Source organism: Xyrauchen texanus, chromosome 20 (assembly GCF_025860055.1).
Source record: "Xyrauchen texanus isolate HMW12.3.18 chromosome 20, RBS_HiC_50CHRs, whole genome shotgun sequence".
Classification (NCBI taxonomy): Eukaryota; Metazoa; Chordata; class Actinopteri; order Cypriniformes; family Catostomidae; genus Xyrauchen; species Xyrauchen texanus.
Window position 1 is genome coordinate 2,578,119 of NC_068295.1, and position 19,409 is coordinate 2,597,527.

A 19,409-nucleotide genomic window follows, 5' to 3' on the forward strand; every position below is an offset into this window, starting at 1 on the left:
ATATATTTACCATGGTTTTACTACAGTAACCATATTTTTTAACCGTGATACTTGTAGTGAAACCATAGTGATAATACAGGAAAAGAAAATTATGTTAATAAAAATCATAATGTTGTGGGTATTATGGTTTTTATTATAGTAATATTGTAGTAACTGTTTTTTTTTTTTTTGGCAGAAACCATACAGTAACCATGGTTACTATAGCTTAACTATAAGCATGGTATTTGTAGTAAAATCAAAAACATGTTTACTTGTCGATCCATAACTTGACGTAATCGCCTTGGCAACAGGCAACTTCACTGAACTACAGCGTTCATCTGTAAAACTACATTTCCCAGAGGGTACAGCGCGTATGCTGCTGCATTCCTATTGGCTGACTGACTAGTCGTCATCAGCGTGCAGTGAGACATGAAGCGGACGCGTCCGACGTGGGTTACACAGCAGTCTGCGTTGCGCGACCGTTCGGCACTGTGCGCAACCCGTTAACCGACGCTGTCTGGATCTGCTATCCGTCCATGCGAAGTGTAGCGGCGGCGTTGATTCCGTGTGTCATCGCGGTACTCGCGCATTGGTGCGGTTGGACGGACAGAACTGCGTTGCTGTTGGGTTTCGGTTCTGCAGGTACCGTACAGCCCCGTGCAACTTCTTACAGCGTCTGCAACAGTTATTTTCAGTCTCAACTCATGTAATTTGTGATGCATATAAAGTGTAACACTTTGTGCGACCCAATGCATAGAACAAGAAACTCTGTGCATATAGAACATTAATACTCAATGCATGTAAAAGAGTTCAGTGTAAATAGAATGTGAAGTTCAATGCAAATAGAGCATTAATGCTCAATGTATACCAACATTTTTTATTTAATGCATACTGGTTAGAACATTGATTCTCAATGCATATAGAAAAATAAAGCTTAGTGCATATTCAACATTAATGCTCAATGCATATAGAACATTAATGCTCAATGCATATAGAACAGATAATGCTCAATGCATATAGAACAGATAATGCTTAATGCATATAGAACATTAATGCTCAATGCATATAGAACAGATAATGCTTAATGCATATAGAACATTAATGCTCAATGCATATAGAACAGATAATGCTCAATGCATATAGAACAGATAATGCTTAATGCATATAGAACATTAATGCTCAATGCATATAGAACATTAATGCTCAATGCATATAGAACAGATAATGCTCAATGCATATAGAACAGATAATGCTTAATGCATATAGAACATTAATGCTCAATGCATATAGAACAGATAATGCTTAATGCATATAGAACATTAATGCTCAATGCATATAGAACAGATAATGCTCAATGCATATAGAACAGATAATGCTCAATGCATATAGAACAGATAATGCTTAATGCATATAGAACATTAATGCTCAATGCATATAGAACATTAATGCTCAATGCATATAGAACAGATAATGCTCAATGCATATAGAACAGATAATGCTTAATGCATATAGAACATTAATGCTCAATGCATATAGAACAGATAATGCTTAATGCATATAGAACATTAATGCTCAATGCATATAGAACATTAATGCTCAATGCATATAGAACAGATAATGCTCAATGCATATAGAACAGATAATGCTTAATGCATATAGAACATTAATGCTCAATGCATATAGAACAGATAATGCTTAATGCATATAGAACATTAATGCTCAATGCATATAGAACATTAATGCTCAATGCATATAGAACAGATAATGCTTAATGCATATAGAACATTAATGCTCAATGCATATAGAACATTAATGCTCAATGCATATAGAACAGATAATGCTCAATGCATATAGAACATTAATGCTCAATGCATATAGAACAGATAATGCTCAATGCATATAGAACAGATAATGCTTAATGCATATAGAACATTAATGCTCAATGCATATAGAACAGATAATGCTTAATGCATATAGAACATTAATGCTCAATGCATATAGAACATTAATGCTCAATGCATATAGAACAGATAATGCTCAATGCATATAGAACAGATAATGCTTAATGCATATAGAACATTAATGCTCAATGCATATAGAACATTAATGCTCAATGCATATAGAACAGATAATGCTCAATGCATATAGAACATTAATGCTTAATGCATATATAATTTTAACGCCCAATGCATGTATAATAGTTTAGTGTAAATAGAATGTGAAGTTCAATGCAAATAGAGCATTAATGCTCAATGTATATCACAATTTGTTATTTAATGCATACTGGTTAGAACATTGATTCTCAATGCATCTAGAAAAATAAAGCTTAGTGCATATTCAACATTAATACGTGATGTAAACAGAACTATGCATGTTTAGAGTTCAGTGTAAATAGAATGTGAAGTTCAATGCATAGAGAACATTATCTCTCAATGCAGATATTGTATTTCTGTGGGCGGCTGTGGTAGAGCTGGTTGTCCACTAATTGCAGGGTTAGCGGTTTGATTCCCAACCCACATGCCGAAGTGTCCTTGGGCAAGACACTGAACCCCAAGTTGCTCCCAATGGCAGGCTGGTGCCTTGCATGGAAACTCTGCTGCATTGGTGTGTGAATGAGACACAGTGTAAAGCGCTATGTAGAACTGCTAAGGTTAAAAAAAGGCACTATGTAAGTGCAGACTATTTACCATTTACTGTAGAATAGTTCAGTGGAAGTAGAATGTGAAAGCTCAATGCATTAAAACTGATTGCATATTTAACTTTAATATTCAATGCATATAGAACATTAACGCTCAATGCACATCGAACAGCTTGCAGCAGTTTCCTCGGGAATATCAGTGCAGTGGGCATGGGGGAGGTGATGAAATGTGCAATTATTGCACATCAATGTCATGCCTCCAGATCAAGGCTGGTGTTTGAATCTGTGTGCTGTGCACGCATACTGACAGGTTGTAAGACGCAAAAAGTAGTTCACCCAAACATTCTGTCATCATTTGCTCGCTCTCATATCATTCCAAACCTGTATGACTTTCTGCCTGACACAAAAGGAGATGGCCGGAATGTTCTAGCCGGAATGTTAGGGGCTGAAAGCCTCAGTCACCATTCACTTTCATTGTATAGAAAAAAAAAAGATGCCGTGGAAGTGAATGGTGACTGAGACTATCAATCTGCCTAACATTTCTACCACCTGTGCCACAGCCGCCCACAGAAATACAGTATTTGCATTGAGCATTAACGTTCTACATGCATTGAGTATTATAGTATGTGGAGTGTATGACTATAACTATCCCAGATTTACATCATTTACAATGACTGAGAGTATTGTGTGGGAATGCACTGGTGTAAATATTGTTGTCCTAAATGTTGTATTAATAGACAAGCAGAAGTCTGTGAATGAAGTGTTGGTGGGAGTTTTATCTGCTCGACATCATCATGACCTCAGACAGGCCATAAGAGACACATGGCTGGGGTACCTCAAAAACCACCCTCAGTTCCAGACACGGTCTGTACCACAAATATCAATTATTTAATCACCATGAATATTTTGATGTGTGCTTAATTACTTGCATTTCAGTGCAGACATCGATGAACTTCAGAAGATCAGGCTTGTATTATTTGATTTAAAAATTGCCTTTCAACTTGTATTGAACCCTATAAAAATCCTTGTAAATATGCCAAATACCAGAGACCCCCCCAGGCAAACTGGTCATTAATATTGGACATTTGAAAAAGGGCAAAACATAGTTTAATGCAAGCATATCACTGTTAAGCACTGTTAACGTCTAGTTAATTTTGCATGGTGTGTTTATGAATGATTGAATACATTTGAAAGTGCTGTATTTGCTCTCTCCCTCCCGAACTGCCGCGTCCGGCTCTGCTTTATCCCTCTCCTCGGCTGATTAGCCCGATTGGGGGCCTTCCTTGCACACTCACGGCCCAGCCTGGCCCCGCCCTCCTCCTTGCCACACAACTATTAACCTTAGTTTACATGTCAGACACTAGCGGCTCTATTTTCGTGATTACAGCGCAATGCTCTACGACCGTGCGCAGTGTCTTATCCAATATTAGTGAGAGCACTAATTCTAAGCACAATTGTCGTGCCAGCGCAAGTGGGCGTGTTTGCGCTACTGTGGGTGTATGCATGCAAACTGTGAGTTTATTGGATGCTAATGAAGTGGCGCATTGCACAAGTTGCTATTAAATATATAAATATATGACGTGTATGTTAAACTATCTATAGGTCATGGCTTATTTTTCAATCGTTGTCATTATTATGTTTATATTTAGTATTTATGATGTCGTAGAGAGACTTTTAAGTCAATTCAGAAGGGGCTGGTGGAAAATGTTGGAGATGGGGCTGGGCGATATGGCAAATTAATAAAATCTCGATTTTGATCAAACGTATGGATGATTGTGGGACTTGGGTAGCTCGGCAAGTATTGACGCTGACTGCCACCCCTGGAGTCGTGGGTTTGAATCCAGGGCATGCTGAGTGACTCCAGCCAGGTCTCCTTAGCAACCAAATTGGCCCGGTTGCTAGGGAGGGTAGAGTCACATGGGGTAACCTCCTCGTGGTGGTGATTAGTGGTTCTCGCTCTCAATGGGGCGTGTGGTGAGTTGTGTGTGGATCGTGGAGAGTAGCATGAGTCTCCACATGCTGTGAGTCTCCGCGGTGTCATGCACAACGAGTCACGTGATAAGATGCGCGGATTGATGGTCTCTGAAGTGGAGGCAACTGAGACTCGTCCTCCGCCACCCGGATTGAGGCGAGTAACCGCACCACCACGAGGACATACTAAGTAGTGGGATTTGGGCATTCCAAATTGGGGCGAAAAATGGATGCAAATAAATAAATAAAAACCTATGGACAGTTCAGTCGGAAATAATAGAAAAAGAAAACTGCAAAATAATTCCTAGCCAGTGTAGGTATTAATGCTATCTAAACCAAGTTTATCTAGAAAGTGCTTCTTGTATTCACCTGATGCTCCAGAGAAACTAGCGCATTCGATATGGATTTCTATGGTGTTGATGTCTGAGTGTAATTAGCTATCGAAGTGGATTTATGGGTTGTAGAGTTGCCAGAAGTTATGAGTATTTTAAAGTGTTCAGGGGATGTCATAACAGCTGGAGGCAGAGCGAGGAGATTGAATAAATAAATCCACAAGATCCCATCTTCACACTGTGGACGTACTGATATTCTTCTGTGCTCATGAAACTTAACTTTAAGCGCTTAACACTAGCGCTCTTAAAATTGGACCTTTCGACTTTACAATTAATCAAAATAAAATTGATATTGTGAGATGATCGAGTGTGATGGTAAAAACAACAAAAGGCTGCGATTTAACTAATTAAATAGTCTCCATGCCCTCCATTTCAAAGTGAATAAGCAGAAATAATAATAAATAACAATAACAACAACAATTATTGTTATTAGTATTTGTGGTAGGACGGAGGGCGGGGCCAGGTCGTGATCATACACACCCGGTCCCTTATCAGGCTAATTAAGCCTCGGAGAGGGATAAGGGCCGACTGCGGAGGATCGTGCGGGAGAGAGGACGTTTATGGACATGTCCGTCATGTGTGTGTTTGTCTTTAAGTTTCTCATTAAAATATTATATATATCGTAAAAAAAAACAACAACAAAAAACAACCTACTCGCCGGTTCTCTGATACACCGTCGCATGGTCCTCGATCACTTCTCCCCTCTCTCAGGCGGGCGACAGCCGCTTCTCCCCGGGCGGACCGGAGTCAGACTTACGACCCCCGGCGGAAAGAACGCTCCAGGCGGTCGGGGAACACTTCCCTCTTCCCCTCGTGGATGGCAGTCTTCCATCGACCCCTCCGTGTTTCTGGGGGATGGCAGGGCTCTCCTCCGCCCCAGGCAGCGGCTCCATCGCTGCAGGCGGTCGGGGAGTCCAGTCCCCACTTGCCTCGCGGACGGCGGCCGTTCACCGCATCCGGGCGGTCGGTCTACTCCCTTCCCCGGTGGATGGCAGCGGTGCTCCCCTGGGTGGACGGCAGTGTCGAGTACTCCGCGACGGGCATCCCTCCTCCTTCCCGGGCTTCGGCACCAGTGTAACGTATTCAATGGAAAGGAGGAGACGAGAACCGGCTTGGGAATATAAATAATATTTTAATGAGAAACTTAAAAGACACAAACACACACATGACGGACATGTCCGTAAACGATCTCTCTCTCGTCGCACCACCGTCTGCCATCAGCCTTTATCGCTCTAGGATACTTAATTAGCCTGATAAGGGACCGGGTGTGTATAATCACGACCCGACCTCCGCCCTGCCACAGTATTGTTATAAGTTTCACCATTCCACCAAAATAATAAAAAGACTTGACGGTTTGAACGACTTTTTATTGTAACATTTTTATATTCAATGTAATAATACAAAATTGTTATTATTATTATTATATTAATGCAATTGAAATTATATTATTTCTAAAATGTATTTATTTATGCGTTTATTTATTCACTTCATGAATTTGCTTGGTAAAATAATATTTGAATGGAATTTAGTGTCTATAATGTTTTTATGTTCAGTAGCAAAGTTTGTAGTGGCTCCTGTTTAGCGTTTGTCTTCTATTAAAGGGTGATGGTGAAATTCATCATTGGCAAGCATGGCTGCTCTATACCGGAGGAAGATCGCGAGGACACGTATTCTTGCACGCTACTGAACCTCACCGAGACAGGTAAATTAATCTCTAGTGCGCTGTTATAAACAGTTCTCATTCAACTAAAATCCCTGATATGTCGGGGCCTGGGTAGCTTAGCATGTAAAGATGATGACTACCACCCTCCTAAGCAACCAAATTGGCCCGGTTGCTAGGGAGGGTAGAGTCACATGGGGTAACCTCCTCGTGGTCGCTATAATGTGGTTCTCGCTCTCGGTGGGGCGTGTGGTGCGTGGATGCTGTGGAGAATAGCGTGAAGCCTCCACACATGCTACGTCTCCGTGGTAACGTGCTCAACAAGTCACGTGATAAGATGCGCGGATTGACGGTCTCAGACGCAGAGGCAACTGAGATTCATCCTCCACCACCCGGAGCGAGGCGAGTCACTACGCCACCACGAGGACTTGGAGCGGATTGGGAATTGGGCGTTACAAATTGTGAAGAAAAATAAAAATATCTGCTATGTTCCTGAATTCAACGTTTTCAGAGCTTGTATCTGTAATTGCATTCTCGGAGAAGGATACATGCAATGCTGCGTTAGAATTTGGTCAAAATGAAGCATCTTATTAGGCTACAGAATGTTGATGCTTACCTTTTGGAGTAGCTTTTCTATAATGCCTTAAAATACTGTCCAGGAAGGCATCTCAGCAGAGTTTGTTATAGAGCTGATGTCACAAGAGCTGCACAGATTCCACAATGAACTAATCGTTACAATTGACAATTCTAACATTCTATTTCGGTCTACTTGCATTGTGACACATTCTATTCATGCATTCTTTTTATTGTCTGGTGCTTGAATTCTGTGTATAATTGATTACAAATTTGAATGTTTTGTTTTTCATGCTGCTAATGGGCCAATGTGAAGTCTTGATTTACTGACGTATAACACCGCAATAAATAATTCACCAATGAAAACATTTCTCAGCTCGTTCTGGACATATATTTTGGGGTTTGGACCAATATGAGGGTGAGCCAATTGACAGAATTGTACTTTTTGGGTGAAGTATTCTTTTAAAGAATATGATGTGGAATTAATCGCAAGTACAATATAAAGGGTAATAATTATAATTTTTGTCATAATCATGCAGTCATAAATATCACCCTATTAGAGTAGATGCTTGCTTAAGTTTTTACCATATGATTCTCGTTAGACGAGTCTCAGGTAAAAATGTTAAAATATGGTAACTAGTAGGAATGTCCCGATACAAAAAATTATTATTATTTTTTTTTTTCATATAAAATACTGTGAGGCTGATGATTTCAGGACAGCATGGTTAATATTTTTCAGCAACTCTTCAGAAAAAAAAAACACTGCAAAAAATAATTTTATTATATAGTATTTTTGCCTTGTTTTCCAGTAAAAATATATAAACCAAGAAAATGTATTAGATAGACAAGAAAAAATGGCTATTAGATATTAAAAAGTTACTAAATGTAGGGTGGTTAATGCTTAAAACAAGAAATAAATATTTGGCAGTAGTGTAAGAAAATAAAATGATTTCAAAAAGAAAACAAGTTTATTTTTCATGCCACATTTGTTTTCTTGTTTTAAGCATAAAGTTGACAAAACTTTGACAGATTTCTCTGAAATGAAGACTTAATTTCGCTTGCCAAGTAATGCATCTTTTTTAAGAATATTTATATATTTTTTACTGGAAAATAAGACAATAAGAATTGTAGAATTCGAAGACATCGTCAAAAATGATGTAAAAAATCTAAAATTTCACAGATAACAAAAAATTATAATAACGTTTTATTTCCTTCACAAATTCCATGTTTTTCATTTTATTTTTCACGTTCATTTAAATGTATTCATTAAAATTATATCTAAATTAATTAATTAATTAAATGCTTTTTTACAGACCTTCAGAGCACAATCCAAAATACAACATGGCAATAAAGTGCTGCACAGCAGAGCATCACAGATGTGAGATATTGCTTAAATACAATACAATTGTTATTGATTTATTATTATTAGTATTATTACAGTACTATTATATTTCTGTTATACCGATTATTTGTGTACCGATTGATCGGTGTAGGCCTACCGATTGATCGGTTTAACCGATGATTGATCGGCGCACCGATCGATTGATCGGTTTGTAAAACCGATTAATCGGTTGACTTCTAATGGAGAAAAGCGATTGGAGAGCTGCGGCGGAGGGAACGGTTTTATATGAATAATAAAGACTTGGAGTAATATTGCGCACAAGTCATATGGACTACTGTTATGGTACTTTCTTGGTTCTTTTTGTCCATTTTTGAAGTATGATCGACTTGGTCACTTTGATCTATTGTTGTATAGAAAAGTGCAAATTCACCTTTTGGGTTGCATGGGCAAAATTACATGGAACAGACTTGATTGACCTTGATTGACCGTACGATTGAGATGAGAGCAGTGCACAGGTGTGTTCAAACTGCAGCTTAATTCAAGTTTGTGTTTTCAAGAGCGTGCTGGTTTTCAGAAGGATTCGTTTTGAGTTTAAAGTGGTGATGGCAGGAGCTTTATTCTAATGAGCCCTTTTACGGCGAGAGAACATCCTGATGTCTCTAAAAGCTTTTCCTGACGCTGTTCAGAACATCTGCACCCTTCTGGCTCTCTCGTCTGCGGCGTGTTTAATTGGCTTTTGTTTCAAGCATGAGAAAGCAGCGAGCCTGGAGCTCGGAAAAGCAGGAACGAGCGTTCCGTTTCCCTCTTAACCACTGTGTTCTTCCAATTGATCTCCTGGGTAATAAATGGCCGCTGTCTAATTAAAAGAGCTCCAGCGCTCGGATGCAGTTCAGAGGAGACGAGTTAAAGTGCTGATGTTTGGCTTATTGAGGAGCAGTGTGCTAAAACATCTACATTTTTCGACCTCTTTAAACATTCTTGTGTTAAGTCATGCGTTTATTTACTTTATTGACAGCATTAACGATCGATAATCGATTTTGACATAAAACCTATTGGCTGATACTGATATTTTGCCACTTGCTCACCTGCTTATGGCTTTAAAAATGTACAAAGAGGTACAAAAGTTTATTTTTATTGTTTTAACAAAACATTGTTTACATTGAACATAGATCAGATCTGTTGAACACATGACAGGAATGAAAGATTAATAAGATCAAACAATAAAAAAACAGGGAAAAAGCCTCAATATAACATGACAATTGATATGAAAGAGTGGTGGTGGCGCAGTGGGCTAATGCACACAACTGGTAATCAGAAGGTTGCTGGTTCGAGCCCCACAGCCACCACCATTGTGTCCTTGAGCAAGGCACTTAACTCCAGGTTGAATATAGCGAGTATTGACGCTGACTTTAGCTGCGTACACACTGCCTGTGACTTTGTCGCTGCAGGTCGCCAGTGGCTGGCGGTGAAGTCGCTAGTGGGCATTCCCGCTACTGGTTGCCTAGTAACGTTTATAAATGACATTCACGGATGTCATTCCATTGCTGTTGACAGCGAATCGCTTTTCTTGGCGCTAAAAGCAAACATTTTGGAGGAAAAGACTAAATATAAATGGAATCAGTACACAAAATGCTTTATATCAAAGATGAATGAGAAACCAGGTGTGCTGTTTGCCATAGCGGCTGTTTATCTGCGTCGAAAACGCAAATGCCGGTCTGTCTGGGTCCACAAAACCATTAAATCTCTGAGTCAGCACGGCGAGTACCACCGGCTGGTGCAAGAGCTGCGGCTGGATATACCATATCCATATCATAGAGCGCTGGAACATTGCTAACAGCAAGAATTAGCCTTTCATCCATCTTTCCGTTACTGCAGGAGCTGAGAGAGAGAGAGAAGGATCACGTGAGCTCTCCCGTCGTCTCTCCTATTGGCTGTCGCTTCCGTTAGTCGCTCTTCATTTGAATAAAGTTGAACTTGTCTCAACTTTGTCGCGTCGCTGGACACGCCCACATCTAGTCGCCAACGGTCGCGACAGTGTGTACGCAGCTTATCACACCTGGAGTCACAAGTTTGAATCCAGGGCGTGCTGAGTGACTCCAGTCAGGTCTCCTAAGCAACCAAATTGGCCCGGTTGCTAGGGAGGGTAGAGTCACATGGGGTAACCTCCTCGTGGTCACTATAATGTGGTTCTCGCTCTCAGTGGGGCGTGTGGTGAGTTGTGCGTGGATGCCGCGGAGAATAGCGGGAAGCCTCCACACGCACTACATCTCCACGGTAACACACTCAACAAGCCACGTGATAAGATGCGCGGATTGACGGTCTCAGACGCGGAGGCAACTGAGATTCGTCCTCCGACACCCGGATTGAGGCGAGTCACTACACCACCACGATGACTTTGAGCGCATTGGGAATTGGGCGATCCAAATTGGGAAGATAATAAGAAAAATAAATAAATAAATAAAATAATCCAGATTTACTAATGGGTTTTTTTAAGAAGCTGTTTGGAATATCTACCACAACTAGTGACATTAGTGAGCCTGTAATCTTATATTACACTCTTGAATTAAAAATATGGAAAATTTTTTTATGACCCTCCCGAAAATATGTTCCAACTTCTCCCCTTCACGTGCTTGTGTACTAATTTCCCTATTGTAAAGAAAACATGCTGGTTTGTGTCTCTATTACAGGGGTAAATAAACACTTCATTGCATTTAATGCTTGAAGACATGCATCCGTCCATATGCAACAGCCAGCGTTATCTGAAGTTGTGAAGCACGTCTATATTCTGGAATCTTCTTACACGACCAACATCTTCAGATGCACAAAGAACTTGAGAAACAACGATAATTAAAGACTTAACCCTGGATTATTTTACCGGAGTTAAACAACACTGAAATCTTTATTTTGCTAAATAACTAACAGATGGCTGATGATCAAACGTGTTATTTGTTAGTGTTGTAAATTATTTGTCTTATTGTCCGTAACTTCTCTTGTTAAGGTCTTGGGTTACGGAAAACACGCATTATAGTTTGACGCAGATATGATTCTAACGTAAGTGACGTGTTCTTTATTATGCAAGTGGCGTAACCGGAGTTTGTAATGTTTACATTCACGTGCAGCATCTTTAAAGGGTAACTAAACCCCTGCTCAGAGTCTGACTCCACCCACTAGCAATATTTGAAAAATGCTGGAAAAGTGGGCAGACCCCAGCGGGGATAGAGGGGACAAACTGAGGGCGGGGCTGAGCGGGGGCGTGCACCTGAGACCCGTAGTGAAGGATTAATTGACAGCTGCTGTCAGACTCTAAAATGGAGTGACTGGAGTGACGCTTTGCCACGGAGCGGTCTTTTGAAGTCGAGGACCTTTCTCCCCCACCTTCACCTGAAGTGGAGGAGGGTGAATTGTCTGTGGACACAGGGCCGGAGCCATATCAATTCGAGCCGCTGGCTCAAACTGCGGTTTTAACTCCCTGTTGAGCATCCGAGTGCGCATTCACCTTCACTCGCGTGCAGGAAAAACAAACGAAACGCTGTTCAGTGATGTTTATCCTTTTAGCAGGATTTTTATTTAGCAAGCTTCACTTGAACATAACATCAGTTAGCTGTTCTCTCAACTTAGAAGAATGTGACGTAAAGCGTAACGTCATCATGTACAAAACCGTATACCTCCAAATAAAACTATACAGTCAATACCGTAATACAATGTATAAGGGTGCAATACGTTTAACACTCCCGCATCGCGAACGCGCGTTTGTCGACCCCAGAGGATTAACTTTAGCCTAACCATAAATTGTGATTCAAATATATATGATCACTCACCTCAAGACGCCGCTGAGGTGGTGGAGTCCATGCAGGAGGAGCGTTTGGCACTGCGTCACTTTTCAGCGCGAGCTGAAAGGAGAAGCCCATTTCCACCTCCATTGCGTTGGAGAAGCAATCCCGCGAAAAATGCAGTTTGCACACTCCAGCTCTAGGCGGAACTCAGCGGTCTTCCAGGCCAAGGACATGCAACCACTGGCCTAATTTCCAAGTCTGCTGGAAAGCTATACAGTCCAGCAGTGCTGTTGCAACCAGCAACACTACACCTACGTACCATCCTGACCACTGTACTAAATACAGATAATCTACGCTAACTTGAAGCTATCCTAACTGACGCTAATACTATGCTACTAACTAACTATGCTTCTAACAATACTACACTAACAAATATGCTAATTAACTACCTAGGCTACACGAAATAATCTAAATAACTATATAAATGCTATGCTAAATAGATGCTAAAATACTCTATCCTGATCGTTTTCAATACTCGCAATTCCAACTCCTGACTCGCTACAGTGGTTTTGACGAAACGAGATGGTTTTTATACTGCCATGGGCGTGGTAGCTCGTACCAAGGGCGTGGTGAGCTGGAACCTGCTTACGTCAGCTGTCACCGCTTACGTCACGAGTACCGCAAACAGCCAATAGGAAAATTCAACTGCAGTAGCCACCGTTCAACCTGAAGAGGGCAGCACTCAGACGTTTTTACACCATATATTGTAGAATTAAAACACTTTATACACAAATGTCAAAACAATTACTTGAATCAATGACCAGTACTAATAAAGCCCCATGCTTACAGATCATTAACTAAAAAAAGTTGGTTTAGGGTTTAGTTACCCTTTAAGTGCAAGTTAATGTTCATATCATGATTCTGTGTTTGATGCAGAATGTTTCTGTATGTGTTGCAACTAGTTCTGGCATTAAGCCAGTATTGCAGCCGTTTGCGATCTGTATAATTATTAGTTTGTCACATATAAACACTCGCGCTAGCATGGCTGCTTATATTGCTAATATCTGCAATATGTTCATTTATCTCCATATGTGCATAATACTATATTCTGCAGTTTGTTACCTGTTAATATGATAACGCTGCATAATGTGATCCATGATATGGTCTTTTCCATAGTTTATATCCCTTGTTTTCTTTATCTAAGCATATACATGAGACACATAACAACACATATATAAATCACACCCTGATTAAAATAAAACATTAAACGTGTCTTATCAAATAACTGCTCGACTCAGAAATAAGTACAGTTGGTTTATACCATAAAAAAGATACAAATAAATATTTATAAAAAGAGCAAACTAAATATAACTGAATTTTAAATTAATTTAAAAAAGTGTATTTTGCACTTTTAAGACATTATATCATGTTTTTGCACTTCAAAACAATAAAACTCATATATTTTTTTACATATTATGACAAAAAAAAACACCTCGACTCCTATAGAACAAAAAAAGATGAATGAAATTCAATATAACATGATGATTGATGCAAAAAGAGGTTATTGTGCACATTAAAAACAGTTCAGTGCTTTTATTTCTACACTTCAAAACCAAAATACTCACAAATGTTCAAATAATCATATAAAAATACAAGTTTCTTATCAAATAACTCCTCGACTTTATATAAAAGAATGATGAATGATAAAATATTTAACATGATGATTTATAGATATGAGAAAAGTAAAGTATCTAAAAATGTAATTACACCAAAAGCAGAATGATAATTTTTTTTAATGAAGTACATTTATTTTTTAAAAGTTAGTTGAGATTTACAGAGAAGAATGACATTTTATTAAATTTATTACAAAGCCTAAAAATGACCAAACGTTGGTTAACAAAAACAATATATATATATTTTTTATATTTAATATCCTCTTTTGTCATTTGAGATGTTTGTCTTAATGTTTGGTGTCTTGTTGTTTATTGAATTATTTTGAAATAAAAAAATTACTTAAAAAAAATAAAATAAAATAAAAACTTCCAAACAATTAAACTCACATTTTACATAAGATTTATTTTGGGTAGTTATTTCTATATATTTTATTTACACATAAAAAAAAAAAAAACATTATAAACTTTATAACTCGCAATAAATTAAAATAATTAATTGCAAAAAAAAAACATTCAACATTTGTTGTTTATGATCAGTATGTTGATCGTTCTAATTAGCCTAAAAATTGGCTGATAAATATCGTATAGTTGCGTTTTACCAACACACAACCCAATGGTGAAGTATTTTAATGTCCACAAAATTCACCTTTTACTGATTGTGTTAAACGTTTCCTTCTGCTTCTAGTCGCTGGACAGGAAATGGCCATATTGAGCGTGCCCGATACCACTCTGCTGGTGCGGTCTGATGTCTCTGTGGTCAGTCTGGACTTTAAAGTCCTTCACTCTGTGGTCATCACACAGCTGGCCGTCTTCCCCAACGGCCCACGACAGGACTTCATGGGCAACGTCACTGTTCGGCTGTTCCAGGTGGATCAGGAGGTAGGACCCCCTAAAGCACCGTGAAACTTGGTACAAAACCGGAACGTAAATGTGTCGTCTTGTCACTTATATAGCATAAAAAAGGCATGATATGGTGTATAAATGTGTTTAAAGTATATGTAGAATAGTTATAGAATAGAATAATATCTCTCATTACAACATTACACTTTTAAAATTGAAATTGCAAGAAAGGAGTTACCTACAAAATCCTGCTTTAGGCTTCATTTCATCATCTCTGGTCGACATTACTCATTAATTTGATGAATGTGCTTGAGACTTACTCTTAAAAGTGACGACACAAGTCAAATGATGTATCGTTCATTTCGACAGGCTGTAAAGATTAATGCATGGAGAGCAAATTCAGTCTTATCTATCGGAAAATGTCAAATTGTCTTGCTTTTGATTATTAAGTCTCTCTGATCTCACATGCGATGAGTGTTCAGATCGATGGAGATGCCTGATGTAATCACACACACTCTTAATATCAGACTTGCAAAATTATCCACATTTTAGTCACAGTGGAGATGACCGAAACCATATATCACATGGACTGGGAAGAGGAATCGGCCTGGGAAAGTTGTTGAGCGGTAGTGGGGGAGCGGGTTGTTCGGTTCGTTTGTGGTCCGTTCTGCATAACACGGCGGCTCATTTTTGCTTAGCGAGGCAAATTCGGCACGTTTTGCGGATGCACCGCCGGCCCGCTCGGTTCTCCCGCTGGCCAGTCCGCCCATAAGCGGACCCAAAGTGCGTCGGCCCACCGGGAAAATGCCCAGTATGCCAGATTGCCAGTCACGCTATAATCACAATAGTAGTATTATATACAGTATAATGACTATTATGATTTTATTGTGATGTATAATTACTTCTATATGAGTGTTTCTTCATTTTAGGGCAGTTTTATGTCCCAGCGGTTGATTTTTATTAAACCAAACAGATTTAAACAATTGTTCTTTTTTATGCTAATATAAAGGTCACATTAAAACTGACTTTTTTTACCAGAATTTTATCATTTATTGTTGGTACTTTTATAAGTTATTGTACTTGTTAACCAAGTGCACAAAAGTGTCGGTGACGAGCATGAAATATGAGACAAAACTAAGATAAATCAAGTAAATCGATTTTTTTATTGGGTGTCATGTCCAGTCAAGCTGTAAGAGAAGTGGCGGATTTAGGCATGGGCAGTCGCCCAGGGCGGCATCTTGCGGGGGGTGGCACGAGGTGGCGTTTGCGGCACAGAATCCCATTAACCTCCTGAGACCCACGCGTGACTGTTGTGTGCATTTTCCACTCCCCTTTTTGACGTGTAACTTGTAGCCCCTAAAAAACATGCACAAAATAAATAAATAAATATATATATTTTTTTAAAGCTAATAGTTCTCCTAAAAATGTATGCACACATATGTGGACAGCGGGACTGAGTTGTGAGATTTTAAATGATATCAAGCTACAAAAAGTCATGTTTTCAGGCAACATGAGAATAACATTACATCAGAAATTAGCATAATTAATTCTGATTCGGCTGTTGACCTTTCCAATATGGCGGACACGGCGATGTATCGCGGTCCATAGCAACAGCTGCTAATAAGGTATCTATGTATACGTATCTATGGATTTTATAACAGGGTTTTTCAACTTATGAGTAAAATAAGGTCTGTGGTAAACATTACTTGACTATTTCAATGATTCAAAATATATATAATATACACTCACCTAAAGGATTATTAGGAACACCTGTTCAATTTCTCATTAATGCAATTATCTAATCAACCAATCACATGGCAGTTGCTTCAATGCATTTAGGGGTGTGGTCCTGGTCAAGACAACCTCCTGAACACCAAACTGAATGTCAGAATGGGAAAGAAAGGTGATTTAAGCAATTTTGAGCGTGGCATGGTTGTTGGTGCCAGACGGGCCGGTCTGAGTATTTCACAATCTGCTCAGTTACTGGGATTTTCACGCACAACCATTTCTAGGGTTTACAAAGAATGGTGTGAAAAGGAAAAACATCCAGTATGCGGCAGTCCTGTGGGCTGAAAATGCCTTGTTGATGCTAGAGGTCAGAGGAGAATGGGCCGACTGATTCAAGCTGATAGAAGAGCAACTTTGCCTGAAATAACCACTCGTTACAACCGAGGTATGCAGCAAAGCATTTGTGAAGCCACAACACGCACAACCTTGAGGCGGATGGGCTACAACAGCAGAAGACCCCACCGGGTACCACTCATCTCCACTACAAATAGGAAAAAGAGGCTACAATTTGCAAGAGCTCACCAAAATTGGACAGTTGAAGACTGGAAAAATGTTGCCTGGTCTGATGAGTCTCGATTTCTGTTGAGACATTCAGATGGTAGAGTCAGAATTTGGCATAAACAGAATGAGAACATGGATCCATCATGCCTTGTTACCACTGTGCAGGCTGGTGGTGGTGGTGTAATGGTGTGGGGGATGTTTTCTTGGCACACTTTAGGCCCCTTAGTGCCAATTGGGCATCGTTTAAATGCCACGGCCTACCTGAGCATTGTTTCTGACCATGTCCATCCCTTTATAGCCACCATGTACCCATCCTCTGATGGCTACTTCCAGCAGGATAATGCACCATGTCACAAAGCTCGAATCATTTCAAATTGGTTTCTTGAACATGACAATGAGTTCACTGTACTAAAATGGCCCCCACAGTCACCAGATCTCAACCCAATAGAGCATCTTTGGGATGTGGTGGAACGGGAGCTTCGTGCCCTGGATGTGCATCCCACAAATCTCCATCAACTGCAAGATGCTATCCTATCAATATGGGCCAACATTTCTAAAGAATGCTTTCAGCACCTTGTTGAATCAATGCCACGTAGCATTAAGGCAGTTCTGAAGGCGAAAGGGGGTCAAACACAGTATTAGTATGTGTTCCTAATAATCCTTTAGGTGAGTGTATACACAAAATGTAAATGCATTGTGTTATTGTAGCAGACGAGTAAAGCATTGATAAAACCATACAAAAGTTTTGTTCTACAACATAAATGACACACTTTCATTCATCAGATGTGAATTTTGAAGCCGAACGATGCAATGAATTGCATACTTTGTGTTTTTAAAAACACAGTTAATATATGCTGATCTTGTTGACAGGAAGCAGTGGTGACGGCTCGCTTCAGCACGCTCAATCCAGGCACTCGTGTGGGTGGGATGTTCTATAAGCCCGTAGAGCAGTTCATTCTACCCAAGGTGAAACATTCAGGAAAGAGCCCTTTATTTACAAGGACATTTAGTCGTATAACCTCTATTTAAACATTGTTAACATGGTTGAAAGCAGTGAATGTGGAGTCATCAGACTGTTCGTACAGTGTCATGTTAATTAGCAGGTGCTATTGCACGGTTTGCCTCTGAGTTGTGGTAATTTACCTCATGTTAGGGGCGTGCGTTGATACACAGACGTGTTGTTTTTGGTCTGTTCAGGGTTTTGAGGGAACTCTACTCTGGGAGAGTCAGGATTCAGCTGGCGTGATGTCTGTCAACGCATCTACAGTCCATCTCAATAATGGTGGAGGAGTTCTCAGGTTTGGATCTGTAAGGGAACACCAGTCTAATCACTTCAGAAATGATATAAAAAGTAATATTACAGGGGGGCCTGACTACTCGGCACGCCCTGGAGTCGCGAGTTCAAATCCAGGGCATGCTGAGTGACTCCAGCCAGGTCTCAATAAGCAACCAACTCCGAATTGGAATTCCGAGATGGAATCCAGCAGTTTATAGAGACTCTGAAATGTCTTCCTTCTTACATAATAACATATGTTAATTAAAATGTCCATTTGTTTATTTATTAGGCAAGTAGTCGTGTAATAAGCTGGATAATGAGCAGCCAGACAGTCATTTTTGGGAAAGATGAACAACATGTTCGTCGGAATTCCGAGATGGAATTCACCAGTTTCTAGAGACTCCGCAATTTACATTTATGCATTTGGCAGACGCTTTTATCCAAAGTGACTTACAGTGACCTTATTACAGGGACAATCCCCCCCGGAGCAACCTGGAGTTAAGTGTCTTGCTCAAGGGCACAATGGTGGTGGCTGTGGGGATCGAACCAGCAACCTTCTGATTACCAGCTCTGTGCTTTAGTCCACTACGCCACCATCACTCCATAGAATTTCTTTCTTCTCGCATAATAACATAATTTCAACTCAAATGTCCATTTGTTTATATATTTGGCAAGTAGTCGTGTAATAAGCTGGATAATGAGCAGTCAGACAGTCATTTTTGGAAAAGAAACGGCAACATGTTCATCAGAATTCCGAGATGGAATTTAGCAGTTTCTAGAAATTCCGCAATTTCTTTCTGGTCACATAATAACATAATTTCAACTAAAATAAAAATGTAATGTCCATTTATTTTGTATTTTTTTAGTTAGTTGTGTAATAAGCGGGATAATGAGCAGTCAGCTGGTCGTTAAGCAGGCCTGATCACGCTGTCTGGGTTTATTTTGCGATAACGACCGGCTTGACTGTATATTACCCCTTTCATAACACACCTCGTCTTAAGGT

At 39.7% G+C, this 19,409-nt stretch overlaps 1 protein-coding gene across 1 annotated transcript in view; it reads left to right on the plus strand.

Moving 5' to 3' along the window:
* Window positions 1–401: 401 nt before the first annotated feature.
* The window catches only part of b3galnt2 (beta-1,3-N-acetylgalactosaminyltransferase 2), a 28,017-nt gene continuing 9,009 nt past the window's right edge, over window positions 402–19,409 (plus strand). The window contains exons 1-6 of the mRNA XM_052151461.1: window positions 402–621; window positions 3,355–3,481; window positions 6,582–6,682; window positions 14,687–14,880; window positions 18,001–18,096; window positions 18,328–18,438. Coding sequence (XP_052007421.1) covers window positions 516–621; window positions 3,355–3,481; window positions 6,582–6,682; window positions 14,687–14,880; window positions 18,001–18,096; window positions 18,328–18,438 — 735 coding nt within the window. The 5' untranslated portion in view covers window positions 402–515. The remainder of the gene's footprint in view (window positions 622–3,354; window positions 3,482–6,581; window positions 6,683–14,686; window positions 14,881–18,000; window positions 18,097–18,327; window positions 18,439–19,409) is intronic.